At 41.4% G+C, this 13,740-nt stretch overlaps 1 protein-coding gene across 1 annotated transcript; it reads left to right on the plus strand.

Moving 5' to 3' along the window:
* Positions 1-2,832: 2,832 nt before the first annotated feature.
* On the plus strand, positions 2,833-13,254 carry LOC146320370 (fibroblast growth factor 10-like). Its single transcript, XM_084728608.1, has 3 exons — positions 2,833-3,886; positions 11,910-12,013; positions 12,397-13,254. The coding sequence occupies exons 1-3, from the start codon at positions 3,448-3,450 to the stop codon at positions 12,586-12,588; spliced, it is 735 nt and encodes a 244-aa protein (XP_084584734.1). The 5' UTR covers positions 2,833-3,447; the 3' UTR covers positions 12,589-13,254.
* Positions 13,255-13,740: the final 486 nt, after the last annotated feature.

Raw genomic sequence — 13,740 nt, forward strand, 5'->3', positions numbered from 1 at the left:
AAAAAAACTTGAATACAGTTAAAGAAATGTAAATTCTTATTTAGATTAAATAGTTATAGTCCAATACCATTTAGGTAAGGAAATCTAGAGAAATCATTACTCGACTATTATTGCTGCAACAATAATCAATATAAATGCGTCCTGTTCCACCCAGCTCTGTTTCCTCTGCACTGATTCAGGTTATCATAGTGGGAATGGACACCACAAAGGAAGCGCTGATAAGTTTGCTTTGTTTATGTCCCCAGATAAAGCCATGCCAAGACCAGAGTAAAGACCAGACTGCTGCTCTGGCTGTAGATTGTTGACAGACATTAAAGTAGGCAGTAAAAACTAGGACTTAAGGGAAAGAAAGCAGGGAACAGGACAGACAACATTAAAGACTCGAGGATCAGGGAGAATAGATAAGACTATGATAAGATAAGTTTTGTTTATCACAGTGGATTGTTTAAAATGCCACTTTATGGTCCTTGATCACTGCCACAGTAACATGTTAATTAGACTGAAAAGCTCCTGCTGGTGGTGGGGTTGGAGCCATCTTTGTACAATCTCAAAACTCAGAAATATTTCCTCGAACTCAGCATCTCTCCACCTCCTCATGTGTAATCGGCGTTGAAAATCAATAAAACCAATATGAGATAAAGCCTTTATTTGCTTCGTCTTCGTGAGAACAGCCACCATCCCTCATATTTTGCACATTCACAGCACATACTGTACATTGCTGCCTAGTCCTCTATGACATTGTCCATCCTGTGCATGCCTTGCCTTGAGGAGCGAATGATGCATGGTTCGTAAAAGAGAGTCCCATTGGCTGAAGGCCACTCAGACACCTGAGTCACAGAGGAAGGCAGAGGTCTGGTGAGTGAAACTGGAGAGCTTCATTGCATTACAGCGCCGCAGGAGAGATAACACACTACGATAAAGTGCCTTGAGGGAAAGAGAGAGGCCTTAGCAAGATGGCTGTGATAAGCCAGCATCCAGACTGGAACCGGCAATTGTAACTTAATATGATTTTTATCTGGAGAGATAGAGGAAGATGGCCACTTGTCAGGATTATCACATCCTAATGAGTAATAAGTGGGTGCATTTCAGTTTGTGAGACTTATCCCTTTCACACTCAGACATACAGCCACGTTTATGCACTGATAACAAATACGATCATGCCAGGCTGAGTGGAAAATACAACTTTTTTTTGCAACCATAAACAGTATAAACAAGACAGCGGTTTGATCAATGGGATGGTTAAGATTTTTTTTAAAGGACACTGTACGAGATACTTACCTATAGTCAGTGCATTACCTAAAGTAGATGGCAGTCGACATGCCACCAGTTTGGAGAAGCAGCAGGAGTATTGGTGTAGGAAGCTAAGCAGCAAAACATATTTTAGCTACCTAAAAAAATATGCACTCATGCAAAAAAAATAATATCAGTTTTAAAATACACTATTATATAAACTAAATATTGCTCTGCCTAAAGCAACCAGACTACCTTGGAAAAAATAGTAATTTTACCTCCAGAACACAGGAGTTGCTCAGCTACCCCTCCCTCGATTGATTAGCTTGTTTGTGTTATTGTATGATCTTGGTATTTTGAAGGGTTAGTTGTGATTCAACAAAGTCAGACAATAACACAAACAATCTAACCAATCAAGGAAGCAGTAGACCAGCAAATCAAGTGTTCTGCATGGTAACATTACTGATTTTGCCATTGAAGTTTGTTTGGTTTGGAGAGAGCAATCTTTGGCTTACACAACAGACGTTTGCAGTCTTAAAACTGTTGGAAACTGCTCTCAACGAGATCTGTGGATTATCTGGAGTAACTGGGTCATGAATTCTGGAAACAGACTCTGGTGTTGAATTTTCCAAATGTATTTATTTGCTGCTTTGAGCACCACAAGCCAAGTGCCATCTAGTTCCATTATATTGGAGAGAAGGCAGACATCTCTACAGGCAATATCTCCAAAACACAGCAACTCACACCAAAACAATCTAGATAGATAAATAGCACTACAGAGGAGAGGAAAAATCTCCATCTTTGATATTGGGTGAACTATCCCTTAGGTGGTCATTTTTAGGTGGTTAAAATACTTCGTACACCAGTATTCTTGCTGCTTCTCCACACTAGGGGCATGCCGACCAACATCTACTGTAGGCAATAAACTGACTATAAGTAACTCCTTCAAAAAAATATCCAACCTATCCCTTTAACCGATAAAGTAATCATCAGCACAATCTGTAACTGCAGAGACTAATCCAATACCGCCGGACTGCTCCTTCCTGTCCTGTTGCATCTACTAAGATAAACCCTGCTATCACCCACTCTCATAAGTTAGATTTGCCTGTATGTAGGCATGCACACACACACACACACACACACACACACACACACACACACACACACACACACACACACACACACACACACACACACACACACACACACACACACATGCAGAGCAGTACTTGCTCCCATATGTGAGAGGGGAAGTTGAGTAAAGGAGGGAGGGATCAAATAACTAACAGAGTCACACACAGCTACACACAACACAACACAACACACAGTCACTTTGTGTGATCAGTCTTCAGGTGAGGAGATCACACCAGGAATCCTCATATCAAGGAGCAAACGGACAGCTCTGACTCAGCCCTCAGACGTAGAAAAAGACCTCCCCGTGCAGACCAGAGTTACCTCGATGCTGGATGAAGGTGGAGTCATTTGGGGGTAGAGACGGAGAGAGATGAGGAGAGCAACAGAAGACAGATGGATTATCTGACGTGCGCCTGGAATGAACAAGCGTTCCTCATTTTAAGTCTTGAGTCCTGTTTTTCCTGAAATCTGAAAATGCTGTCCTGCACATGTGAAGTGTAGCAGGTAGATTGTGTCATGCACTGTTTTTTATTTCACTGGAGCTAAGGAGTTTTACACATGGTGAACTTTCTACCTGGATATCAGTGAATTTTTGGATTTTTTCTCGTTCTTTTCTTTTCTTTTTTTTCTCTTAAATTGAGCCTGGAAATACAAGGATCCCACTGGAGCAGCCAAGAATAATAGTCCAAATTTCACAAACAATTTAGAAAGAAAGTGGGAAAACAGGTTTGTTACTGGAACACACACACACACACATAGTAATTGGTGTATTGTTTTCTACTTAGCTCATTCGGACTTGGACTGGAGACATTTTGATCATCAGCCTAAAGCCTCTTAACGGTGGAGAAGAGACTCAGTGGAATATCAGCGTGAAAGACAGTGGCTTGTTGGACAGTCAGAGAGAATTCAGAGGGAAATCTAAGAGTTTCAACAGGTGCTAAATAATTTGGACTCTACAGGGGGACCATCTCACCCAGTCTGGACTGTGGAGGGTCCCCTCCCTGCCCTCCCAGCCTCTCCTCGCCCCCAGCAGCATGTCCCAGGCTCTGAGGCTGCCTCTAGTCCTCCACACAGCACACTACCATGATCAGATGGGCTGCTGCTGGAGGGAGTAAGGCTGCCTCTGCCTCGTCCTGCTCCAGGGCTGGGCTAGGGGCACGTTCTGGGTCATCAACACTGCTTTCCTCCCTGTCTTTGCCTCTTCTGGTCGCCCTGGTGCTTCTCTCCTTCTCCCTGCCCGGGGCGGCCTGCCATCAGCTCCGCAGAGACAGACTGAGGCTAAATAGCCCACGAACTCTTAGGGCTCCACTGAACATTTCTGAGACTGAGCTTGTCTCCAGGCCCAGGGCTACTGGGGGCCCCCTGGGCCGGACTGGGGGACCGCAGGGTAGGCATGTGCGCAGCTACAATCATCTCCAAGGGGACATACGGAGGAGGAAGCTGTTCTCTTTCCAGAAGTTTTTCCTGAGGATCGATAAGACTGGAAAGGTCAATGGAACCAAGAGCAAAGACGACCCCCTCAGTAAGTAACCCACTGAGTAGATTAATACACTGATTTTCAAACTGAGGTCTGGGGACCTACAGGGGTCCTTGAGTGGGTTGTAGGGTGTCCCCAGCCAAAGGAAGAATAGAATATTTGAACTGTTATCATACTTTTGGGGAAGTGAAGATTGTAATTACGAGTGATCCTAATAGATTGACCAAAGACTTTATTTTCAAAAGCACAAATAAACAATTTTTGGGGGGGTTCTTGGCATGAAAACAAGAGGGAATCAAACCACAAAGTTGATCTAAGTCTTTGCAGGGCAGCAAAAGTTAAAAGTGTCCTGAAATAAGGCTCATTTAAGCTGAAACATGTCTGTTTTGATCTTCCAAACTGTCCGCGTAATATCTTTTAACTTCTGCAGTGAAAATTCCTGACCTTTGCATTTTGAGGCATTCATATTTTAGAAAAAACATAAAGCACCTGTTGATTGCATTAAGTCAGGAACATTTCTGACACCAAGAAACCCTCTAAGATGTTTGGTTATGTCTAATTTGAGAAATCAGGTGTTCATGCTTTCCAAAAAAAGTTACATAACATCAACACAATTATATAAATTGAATAGATGAACATTCAACTAAATAAAAATAAACTATTCTGCGTTATTTTCCAGAGACCATCATCCTGCTCATTAGCTTGTAGTTCGGATGAAGCAGTCCCCGATTAGACTCTTAGTCTTTTTGTTTTAAACCAGACATCCCGCTGATATCTCTGCTGTCCAAACACTCAGGACAATGATGGTAGCTCTCAGATGGCTTAAAAAGGAGCAGGGGCAGATAACCCGGCCATTATCAGGCAGTCTTCACAGCCCAGGGTAAACAGCGCTGATAACAACTGCAGAAGAAACAGGGGCTTTTAAGGAGGAGGGTATATGGAGGATACGGTTGTCAGACTCATTGATGCTTTTAGACTCTTTCTGCTTCTCTTGTGTCTGCCTCACTCTCCCACTCAGATTGCCCGCCTGCCAGCCAGCGTCGAGCTAAATTACATACCCTCAGTCACAGATCAGACATTTGTTTAAAGCAGTTTGACGTGCTCACTCGGAGAAACACGTCTTTAAAGTGATTACATGTTGTATGTTTCGGCATATCAGTCAGTAAAATAGCATTCTCATTAGCAGACTCCCAGCATTCCCACCGAGCTACGTGTGTGTGCCTATCAGCCAGCGGGCACTCACATGCTCCAGTGGGTGTGTGATCATATAGCGACGGCACATGTGCTTGCTTATTACAGACACACACATACACACACACACATATACATTGCACTCCTTCTCACGTGCTCTTTTTCTCCCTCTTTTTCTCTCTGTCCCCCGACCCCATAGCGAGTGTATATGGAAGCCTTTAATGTTCCTCTTGGGAGAGCTAAACCACACATTCAATCAAAGTGACTGAGGGGAAATGGCACGGGGAGGCAGAATGTCAGGGGAGATGTTTGTTTTGACAAGGTCATGACAGAGGCAACTTTATTTACTGACCGTATTACACCGTGATGCCTTTACTGCCGCGTTTGTCAGTGGTTTCTTTTAAGTTGTAAAACTAGAGTGGCGTGAGGAAGTCTGACTCACTTTATCATAATAGTGGTGTGTGAAATGCTCCCTAAATTTAATGTATGTTTGGGAAATGATTTATCACTCTGTCTTGTCTTTTTTATTGTCCCACAACTCCTCATTTTTAGGAGCGTGTTGTCTTTTTCAAAAGTCGGTTTGAGTTAGTGCAGATTGCACATTGTATTAGGGAGGGAGGTGAAAGAAAGGGGAGCACGGGGGACTCTCTAGAGGTACAAGTTCATGAATGACACGGCTGAACATCATTGTGGCCACATCAAAGCCGAGCGGCTTCAGTATCAATGGTGGTGCCATCAAAAAGCTGTGTCCTGAGGGGGTCTGGGGACACTGTGTGTGGATTATGTGCCCTCGTATCAGGTTCTCACGGTAAAGGATACTACACAACAGCAGCTTCAGTCTTTGCTCTGGCCCCTGGGGCTAGACATGATCCCAGGGCTGACGTCCTTTGTAGACCCTCGATGGTCCCTTGAAGTGACAAAATATCAGGTTTTTTTAGTGATGAGTGGAGGATGGCTTGCCTTTTCCTGAGCCAGAAGATGAAAAAGACACACTGCATTCTAGTTTTACCATTGATGACTGTATATATTGATCACACTTTAGTACATGGGTCTTCAACAGGAGGTCTGTGACCCCCTGGAGGTCCTCAGAGTTACTGCGGGGGGGTGGTGGGTGTACAAATTATTATTCTAGAATTATATAATTTTTTTCTTTTAAATAGGATATGTCCAAAAACACACATTAAAGGGACATTTCATTCTAAAATCAAGAATACATATTTTTACACTGGCCTTTAGTGCTATTTATCCATTTGGATAGTTTTGGTTTGAGCTGCCATGTTTTGGAGATATTGCTCATAGAGATGTCTGCCTTATTTTCAATATAATGGGACTAGATGGCACTTGGCTTGTGTTACTCAAAGTGTCAAAAAATACTCAACAGCAATGTCTCTTTCCAGACATCATGACTCAGTTACTCCAGATAATCTGCAGACCTTGAGCAGATTCATACTTTGTTTTTAGTAAAAGAAAAGACAGTAGTTCCAGTAGATTCTACCGGGGAGAGGAAATAGTCTCTACATGAAACTGTTCACAACAAGGTCTGTTGATTATCTGGAGTAACTGAGTCATGATTTTTTGGAAAACAGACATTGCTGTCGCATTGAAATGTATTTTTTTTTGGCCTGTCAAGACCACGAGCGGAATACCATCTTGTATTGAATTCAAGAGTGGGCCAATATCTCCAAAACTCAGCAACTTACATCAAAACAATCTAGATCTATAAACAGCCCCACAGGTAAGAGTATTCTGGGGTAAACTGTTCCTTTAATATAAATCCACCGTATCATTTGCATAAGATTAGTCAGCCTATTTGTAAAAACAAAAAACAAATTCAATTTACACAACACTGACAAAAGGCTACCCATGAGTCCTTGTGCAATCATGTGAGCTAGCTAACAACTAAATCACTGTGCAGCACTTATCTAGAATGGCGAGCCAGTGAGCTACGTATTATTGCAACATATTGACAAATTATCTGTATCATTATCCCACGTGTTCACACATTATTGTGAGCCACAATGGATTGTTTTTTAACTTCATGAGCATGAGACTCTGACTTAACCTTTGCCTCAAAAAACCACCTGCAAAAGTGCAGAGGGGGAGGCTAACACAGCTAACATTAGCTATGCTACGACTGCTGTTGACTTAACAGTTATGGGTAAGTGCAAATGAGAGAAAACCTGAAAATATTTAACTATGTAATAGCAAGTCCCTGCACCATCTCTCTATCAGCTAGGGGGTCCACAGCCTGAAAAAGTCCCCCGTTTTTAGTAAGAGATGTGTATGGATGTGGAGGTTTTGGTTTTGGGTGCTGCCTGTGGCCCTGCAAGGACCCGGCTCACTGTCTGTTAAAGAGCCAGTATACAGCCTCCCACAGATTTATGGGGATGCCAGCGCAAAACTGTCCCACATGGCTCTCCAACCCGCTGGGAGCCTGTGCTGAGGTTACACAGAGGCAGCAAGAGAGGAAGGGAGATTATTTTAAAGTCAGCGAAGCAACTGTCTGCATGGCCTGAGTATGTGATTAAAATATCTATGATTCACAGCTCACTTATCTTTAATTTATTGACTTCTAACAGCTCTGAATGACGAGTGATATATGGATAAATAAGACGCAAGAAAAAGCTCAGAGGTAAAAGAGTTTCGGTTAATCATCCACGGCTGTGATGGTGTTAGAGGGTGAGCCTGTCAAGATCGTGTGTGTGTAAGTGTGTCTAAGTGTTTGTGCGAATGTGTCAGGCCACCAGTTGTGTTTCTGTGCTGTACACTGTAAAAATACTATTTTTACATAAACTAAAAAAAATGTCAAAAAATACAAGAAAAAAATTAACTTAAAACTTAAAATGTAGTGTCCAGGCTGCCTTTTAGGTTGATTTGTGTTTAAGACGAGAAAAATTCTTCATTTCACACAAAGAGCTTAAATCTATTGCATTTTCAGTGCCAGCGGGTAGGACCTGAATTCAATAAACATGTTCATTAAGCTTAAGATATTAAGTTGAACCAACAGTCACACTGACAAACATTACAAACAACTTGGATTTGCATATAAAACACATCATTTTCATCATATATGTTTACTTCAAACTATAAAAGAAAGGTCTTTGGCGAGTTTTAGCTCTCAAATAATTATAATAACTGGGATTAATATACTGATTGTGTTTCTTTAGAGACTTAATTCAATGAATTGGTTGAACTGTTCTGAAGTGTCAAAATAAATACTAGAAGTTTTAAGTTTATTTAACTTAAAAACATAAGAAAAACATTTAGATTTATGGAAGACTTTCTTCCTCACTCTCAGACATATACCATGTTTTCCTGGATATTAAAGCAACTAGCTAGCAAGCTCATAGGAAATGCACTGTTACCTTGAATAGATTACAGATTTCTTTGGGTTTGAACATGGTTGGAAACATTTAGGATAATGTAAGCACACAACTCAACAAAATATAGAACATATGTCAAGTGTTTCTAGAAATTCAATCCGGAAACATTACATACTATAGCTTTAATTTAATGAGAAAAGATTAGTTGATTCCACTAAATTCCTCTGTTTTTTACAGTGTAGGGGCCACGCCATGTGTGCAAGATGCTTGTGGACATGGCTCAAGAAGTGTGTGTGTATATGCTATAAGTGAATGAGTGTGTTTAAGTGTGTGTCTTCATGTGTATTCATCTCCTTTAATCAAAGCAGTGGCCTTTTGTGTGGGGAAAAAACAGATGGTGCTCTTATGGATGTTTGAGGGGAGAGATGTATAGCTTTTCTCTGAGGTGGGGAAGAGGATGGATATCCCTTCTGTGTAAATACACTCAGTGTGGTCCTTATCAAGTGTTATTACCATATATCCTGAGTTACGCCTCACTCCGCACCATTTTTCTGCATGGGAATGGCACCAATCAAAATCTACATTGTTCCTTATCTACTCAGATGTCATTTTCTGCAGCCCCTGAACATTAATTTCAAGTAGGAGTGTGAAAGAATAACAATTGAAGCTGCAAAGCACATGGTTTTTGGCATCCCACTGTGGAAAAACCACCTTTAATTCTCATTGGCGTTGTGTGCGCCTCCATTCCACAACCAACGCACCATTTACTGTTGTAACTCCAAACAGAGCGTATCAAATAAGCCACACATTAGGAAAAAGCAACCAGCATGCAAAAGAAAAACTGCTGTCTCTCCACGTAAACAGCTGAACCTGGCTGGCTGACTTTAGGCTACGTTTTACACATGTGGTTTGTAAAAATCTGCCCCACACAAAGCATTTGTTGTCACATTTACAGGTTAATGTTGTAATCTGGAGGAAGCTAAATGGAGAGCATGCTTTCTCTTATGGCATTTTCCCATATTTGCAGCCATACGTTCATTACTCTCTATGGAGATTTTGTCATTTCACAGCCAGGTTGGGAATGCAAGTGCACATTCACCTGCTGCAATATTAACTATGTGTGTGTTTGAGAACATTAGTGCGTGTGTGTGTGTATATACAACCTGTCTCGCCCCTGCCTCCGGTGGCTGACTTTGATCAGTGATCATTACAGCCTTACTAATCCTCCCTCCACCCCCAGTCTCACTGTCATGGCTCCTCTGTCCTCCTCTGTTCTCCTTCCTTTCATCCCTCCCATGTTTACAGAGCAGCCAGAGACTGCCATAGATTGTCTTACATCCTCACTCCGTACCCGACACCCGATCCCATAGAGAAACCAGCTCCTCTCAGATCTTCAATGGCCGTTGTGTCAGAGTCCCCACCACCGCCTTGCCACTTCAGACCTCACTGCCCCGAGGTGCCACTGTTTGAACTAGAAACTGATACAGTCAAGACCTCACCGATGAGGAGAGAAGCTGCTGTATTTTTTTTTAAGAGAATGGGATTGTTCTTTGGCGGGGGGGAGGGGGGACGCACACCTGCGCCGTCCACTGTCCACTCACGTACGAGTGCTGGCAGCTTTAGAGCAGGCCCCCCAGCCACCGGAGAGTGGGTCTGACAGTGGAGGAGCGGGTCGCCACACAAACAGTCATCAGACAGAGGAGGGGCCACCGATCTGATCAAAGCATGTCGTCGACTCTCTGGAGTTCACACCCCCACATCGGAGTGTGTGTGTGTGTGTGTCCCCACATATGTGTGCTTATCGGGATAAAATAACGACAGCTCACAGGAAGTGGGGAAAGGAAGTCAGGGAGGGAGGCATGAAATCAAACATGCCATGGGAACCCGGGGAGGTTCACACACACACGCACACTCACGCCGGCATTCGACGAGACAAGTGGGTTCTGTGGTCAAAGGACACATTAGGAAGTTATATCTCTCTGACCTCTGATACTGAGACCACACAAATAACCACAGCTGTCTGCGGCTAAAGCATGCCCTTGTTAACTGGGGTATAAATTAGCCCTTCTAATAGCCTATGAGGAACCTGAATTACTTGTATAGGGACCTGGAAACCCAAATACCAAACAGAACATAAACAACCTGAGAATCTCTGTGGTATCCACCCATTAATTTTCAAACTAAATGGCCTGTGCAGCTGGAATCTGTTACACAGGTGTAGGCTGTAAAGTAACTTTATAATATCACTGAAATGATAAATGTGCTCAGAGAATAATTGTGACCTTGCACAGAATTCCCACACTGTGTGTTCCCACATGTAAACGTCTTGAAATGAGCATGCTATATGTTGTTATGCATTAGTTACTGGCTGTAAAAATGCATGGCCTGCGACTGCTGCCAAAGTATTAAGTGTTTTATACTCTTATCTGCAGAGGCAGGAAAAATACACACATTCTTTACCCTAGTAGAAGTACAGATACTTAAAAAGACAATGAATTAAAAGTAGAAACACTGATTCAACTCCTTTACTTAAGTAAAAGTGAAAAACAGGCTCTGAAATGTACTCATAGGACTGCAATTAACAATTATTTTCATTGTTGATTAATCTGATTAATCGATTAGTCGTTTGGTCCATAAGATGCCAGAAATTGGTGAAAATTGGCGAAAAGAAATCAGTGTTTCCCAGAACCCAATATGGTGTCCTTTGGTGTTTTGTCCAAAACCCAAACGTGTTCAATTTACAGTCATAGAGAGGCAAAGAAAATTTGGACTGATTTTCGGAAAAAAATGACTCAAAAAAATGAATTGATTATCAAAAGAATTGGCAGTTAATTTAGTAGTTGACAATGATCGATTATTCATTGCACCTCTAAAACGTCCTCTGAAGGACATTTCTACCACCTGTTTCTGTGCTGACAGAACCTCAGCTTTTCTCTGTGGTTGAGTCTCCCTCTCTTGCTAGTTTCGTCTTGTAACATCTTTTTTGTCTTGTCATGTCTTTTACATTGTTTTCTTCTTGTTACGTCATTACATCTTTTACATTATTTTTGTCTTGTAATGTCTGTTTTGTCTTGTTATGTTTGTTTGTGTTATACCTTTAATGTCATTGTTCGTCTGTCCTACATGACATGCACTGATGTATAACCTTTTCTATGCATTATTGTTCTATACAGGTTTAGGTTGAAATTTTTGATTTGGGAAAGCGGCGTGCAATGATGCAAAATAAAAATGATCAATAATTCTTTTCAAATTCATCAAAAATAAAGTAGCAAGCCTTTCTTGAGCAGTGAGTAAAACGTATTTCCATTAAAATGTAGGGCATAAAAGAAAAAAGTTGTCAGAAAAATAAATACTCTATTAAGTACAGATACAGATGTCTTCTGGGTTTTGTCTCTGTGTACTAAAATTACTTTCCAAAGTTTTTTTCTCTGTCAGTTCAGCTCAAACAACTAAGAAACACAAATGTTGTGTGAGGTCTTATGCACATTCTGATTGTTGACACATGTTGATATATTTTTTGTTTTGTTTTGTTTTTTTGTTTTGCCATATCCTAGGTATTCTGGAAATCACATCGGTGGACGTGGGAGTGGTGGCCATCAAAGGGCTGAACAGCAACTACTATCTGGCTATCAGCAGGAAGGGAGAACTGTACGGAGCGGTTAGTATCCGGGTCAGGGGTCAATCTGGATGCTCCACAGACAGAGATAGTGTTAGATTCTTCTGTCCTTATCAGAGTCCTTCCTTATCTTTACTCCTCTAACTGCTGGGTCAACTTTGAATCTCAACCAGAGCATTGCACACAAACGTACACACACACACACACACACACACACACGTGAACCTCCAGGAGAACTGTGCAATTTCCAAAGTGTAGTTTCTGCATAAGCACACAAAGCAAAACATGCTGTGTAGATTAAGGAGTAGTAAGTAAACCAATGTGCAACCACAATGGATTTGCACAAGAAAATGATCTGTGTTTTGCCTTAACCTCACATGTCGGGGGTTATAACACTGAAATATGATACCTGCTGTTTTTTCCAGAGGGAATTCGGAGTCGACTGCACCCTGAAGGAGCGGATCGAGGAGAACGGCTACAACACGTACGCGTCAGCCGAGTGGAAGAACAAGAAGCGGCAGATGTTCGTGGGGCTGAACGTCCACGGGAAGCCACTGAGAGGGAAGAAAACCCGCAGGAAGAACACGGCCACCCACTTCCTTCCAATTGTGGTGTGAATTAACTGGAGAACTCGACTGGAGAAGGAGGACATGCAGCACTGGACAGAGACGTTTTCAATACTGAAAAAAAAAAAGCTGTAAAATAAAGACACTGAGAAATCTCTCAATTGGAAACAAGGCACTAACACTGTTACACAAAAATAAGATCTCTGCTCCTGACTTTGACTGAGATCATACATTTTATTTGGCGGGAGAAGTTGATGATGTCTGTGTTTTCTGTGGCACGGGATGCAATATTTATCCTTTTTTTCTGTGCCAAACAGTTTGCAACTGGATTTGTGTGTAATGTGGACAACACAGAAGATACTGTCCCAGCTAATGAACTGCGGTAGATGCAGAAGTATCTCGACATGTTATTTATAATCCATTTTCTCCTGTGAGACACCAGACATCAGCAAAGGGAGAGGAGATAGAAACTGGATCAGAAAAAGGAAATGATCAGTCAGTTTATCACAACAGCATGAAATAATAGAGGATACAACACATTTAAAGCAAATGTTTGATACTTAACCACTGCGTTTTGACTGTATTGTAATGATTTATTTATTTTGTGAAAATATTTAACTGGAGGGGAACACTTACAAGGCAAGCATTTCTTTGCATTCTCTACTTTTTATAGGAACTCTATTATGTGAAAATAAAATACAATTTTCTCCTCTGCAATGCTGTTGTCTTACTTCCTCCAAAAAAACATTTCTTCCAAGTAGCGGGCAGAGGTAGGAAGTAACTAAGTTACTTTATTATTATGCATAAGTGGATTTTACTGTCATCTGCACTTTACTTGAGTATTTCTTTTTCTGACAACTTTTTACTTTTACTCCGTACATTTAACATATAAAATGATATATGTACTTTCTACTTCCTATATTCTTAAAACAGAATTGTTATAGTTTAATGTATTTGAGGGGAATTATTGATTATTCCTATTTTGTCAAGACTGATTTCAGCCTAAATGGATGGGATAATAACAGAAAAGATAGTTCCTTTGTTTATCCATCAGTGCATATCACACACAACAGATGCAACGAGATGAAAATGATGAAAAAGACGCAACAAGAAGAAAACAACCTAACATGACAAAAACAGCGTAACAAGATGAAAACAATGAAACAAAATGAAAACGCTGTTGAAGACAGAGCACAAAGAAAA

Source organism: Lutjanus erythropterus, chromosome 10 (assembly GCF_056507025.1).
Source record: "Lutjanus erythropterus isolate fLutEry1 chromosome 10, fLutEry1.hap2, whole genome shotgun sequence".
Taxonomy (NCBI): Eukaryota; Metazoa; Chordata; class Actinopteri; order Lutjaniformes; family Lutjanidae; genus Lutjanus; species Lutjanus erythropterus.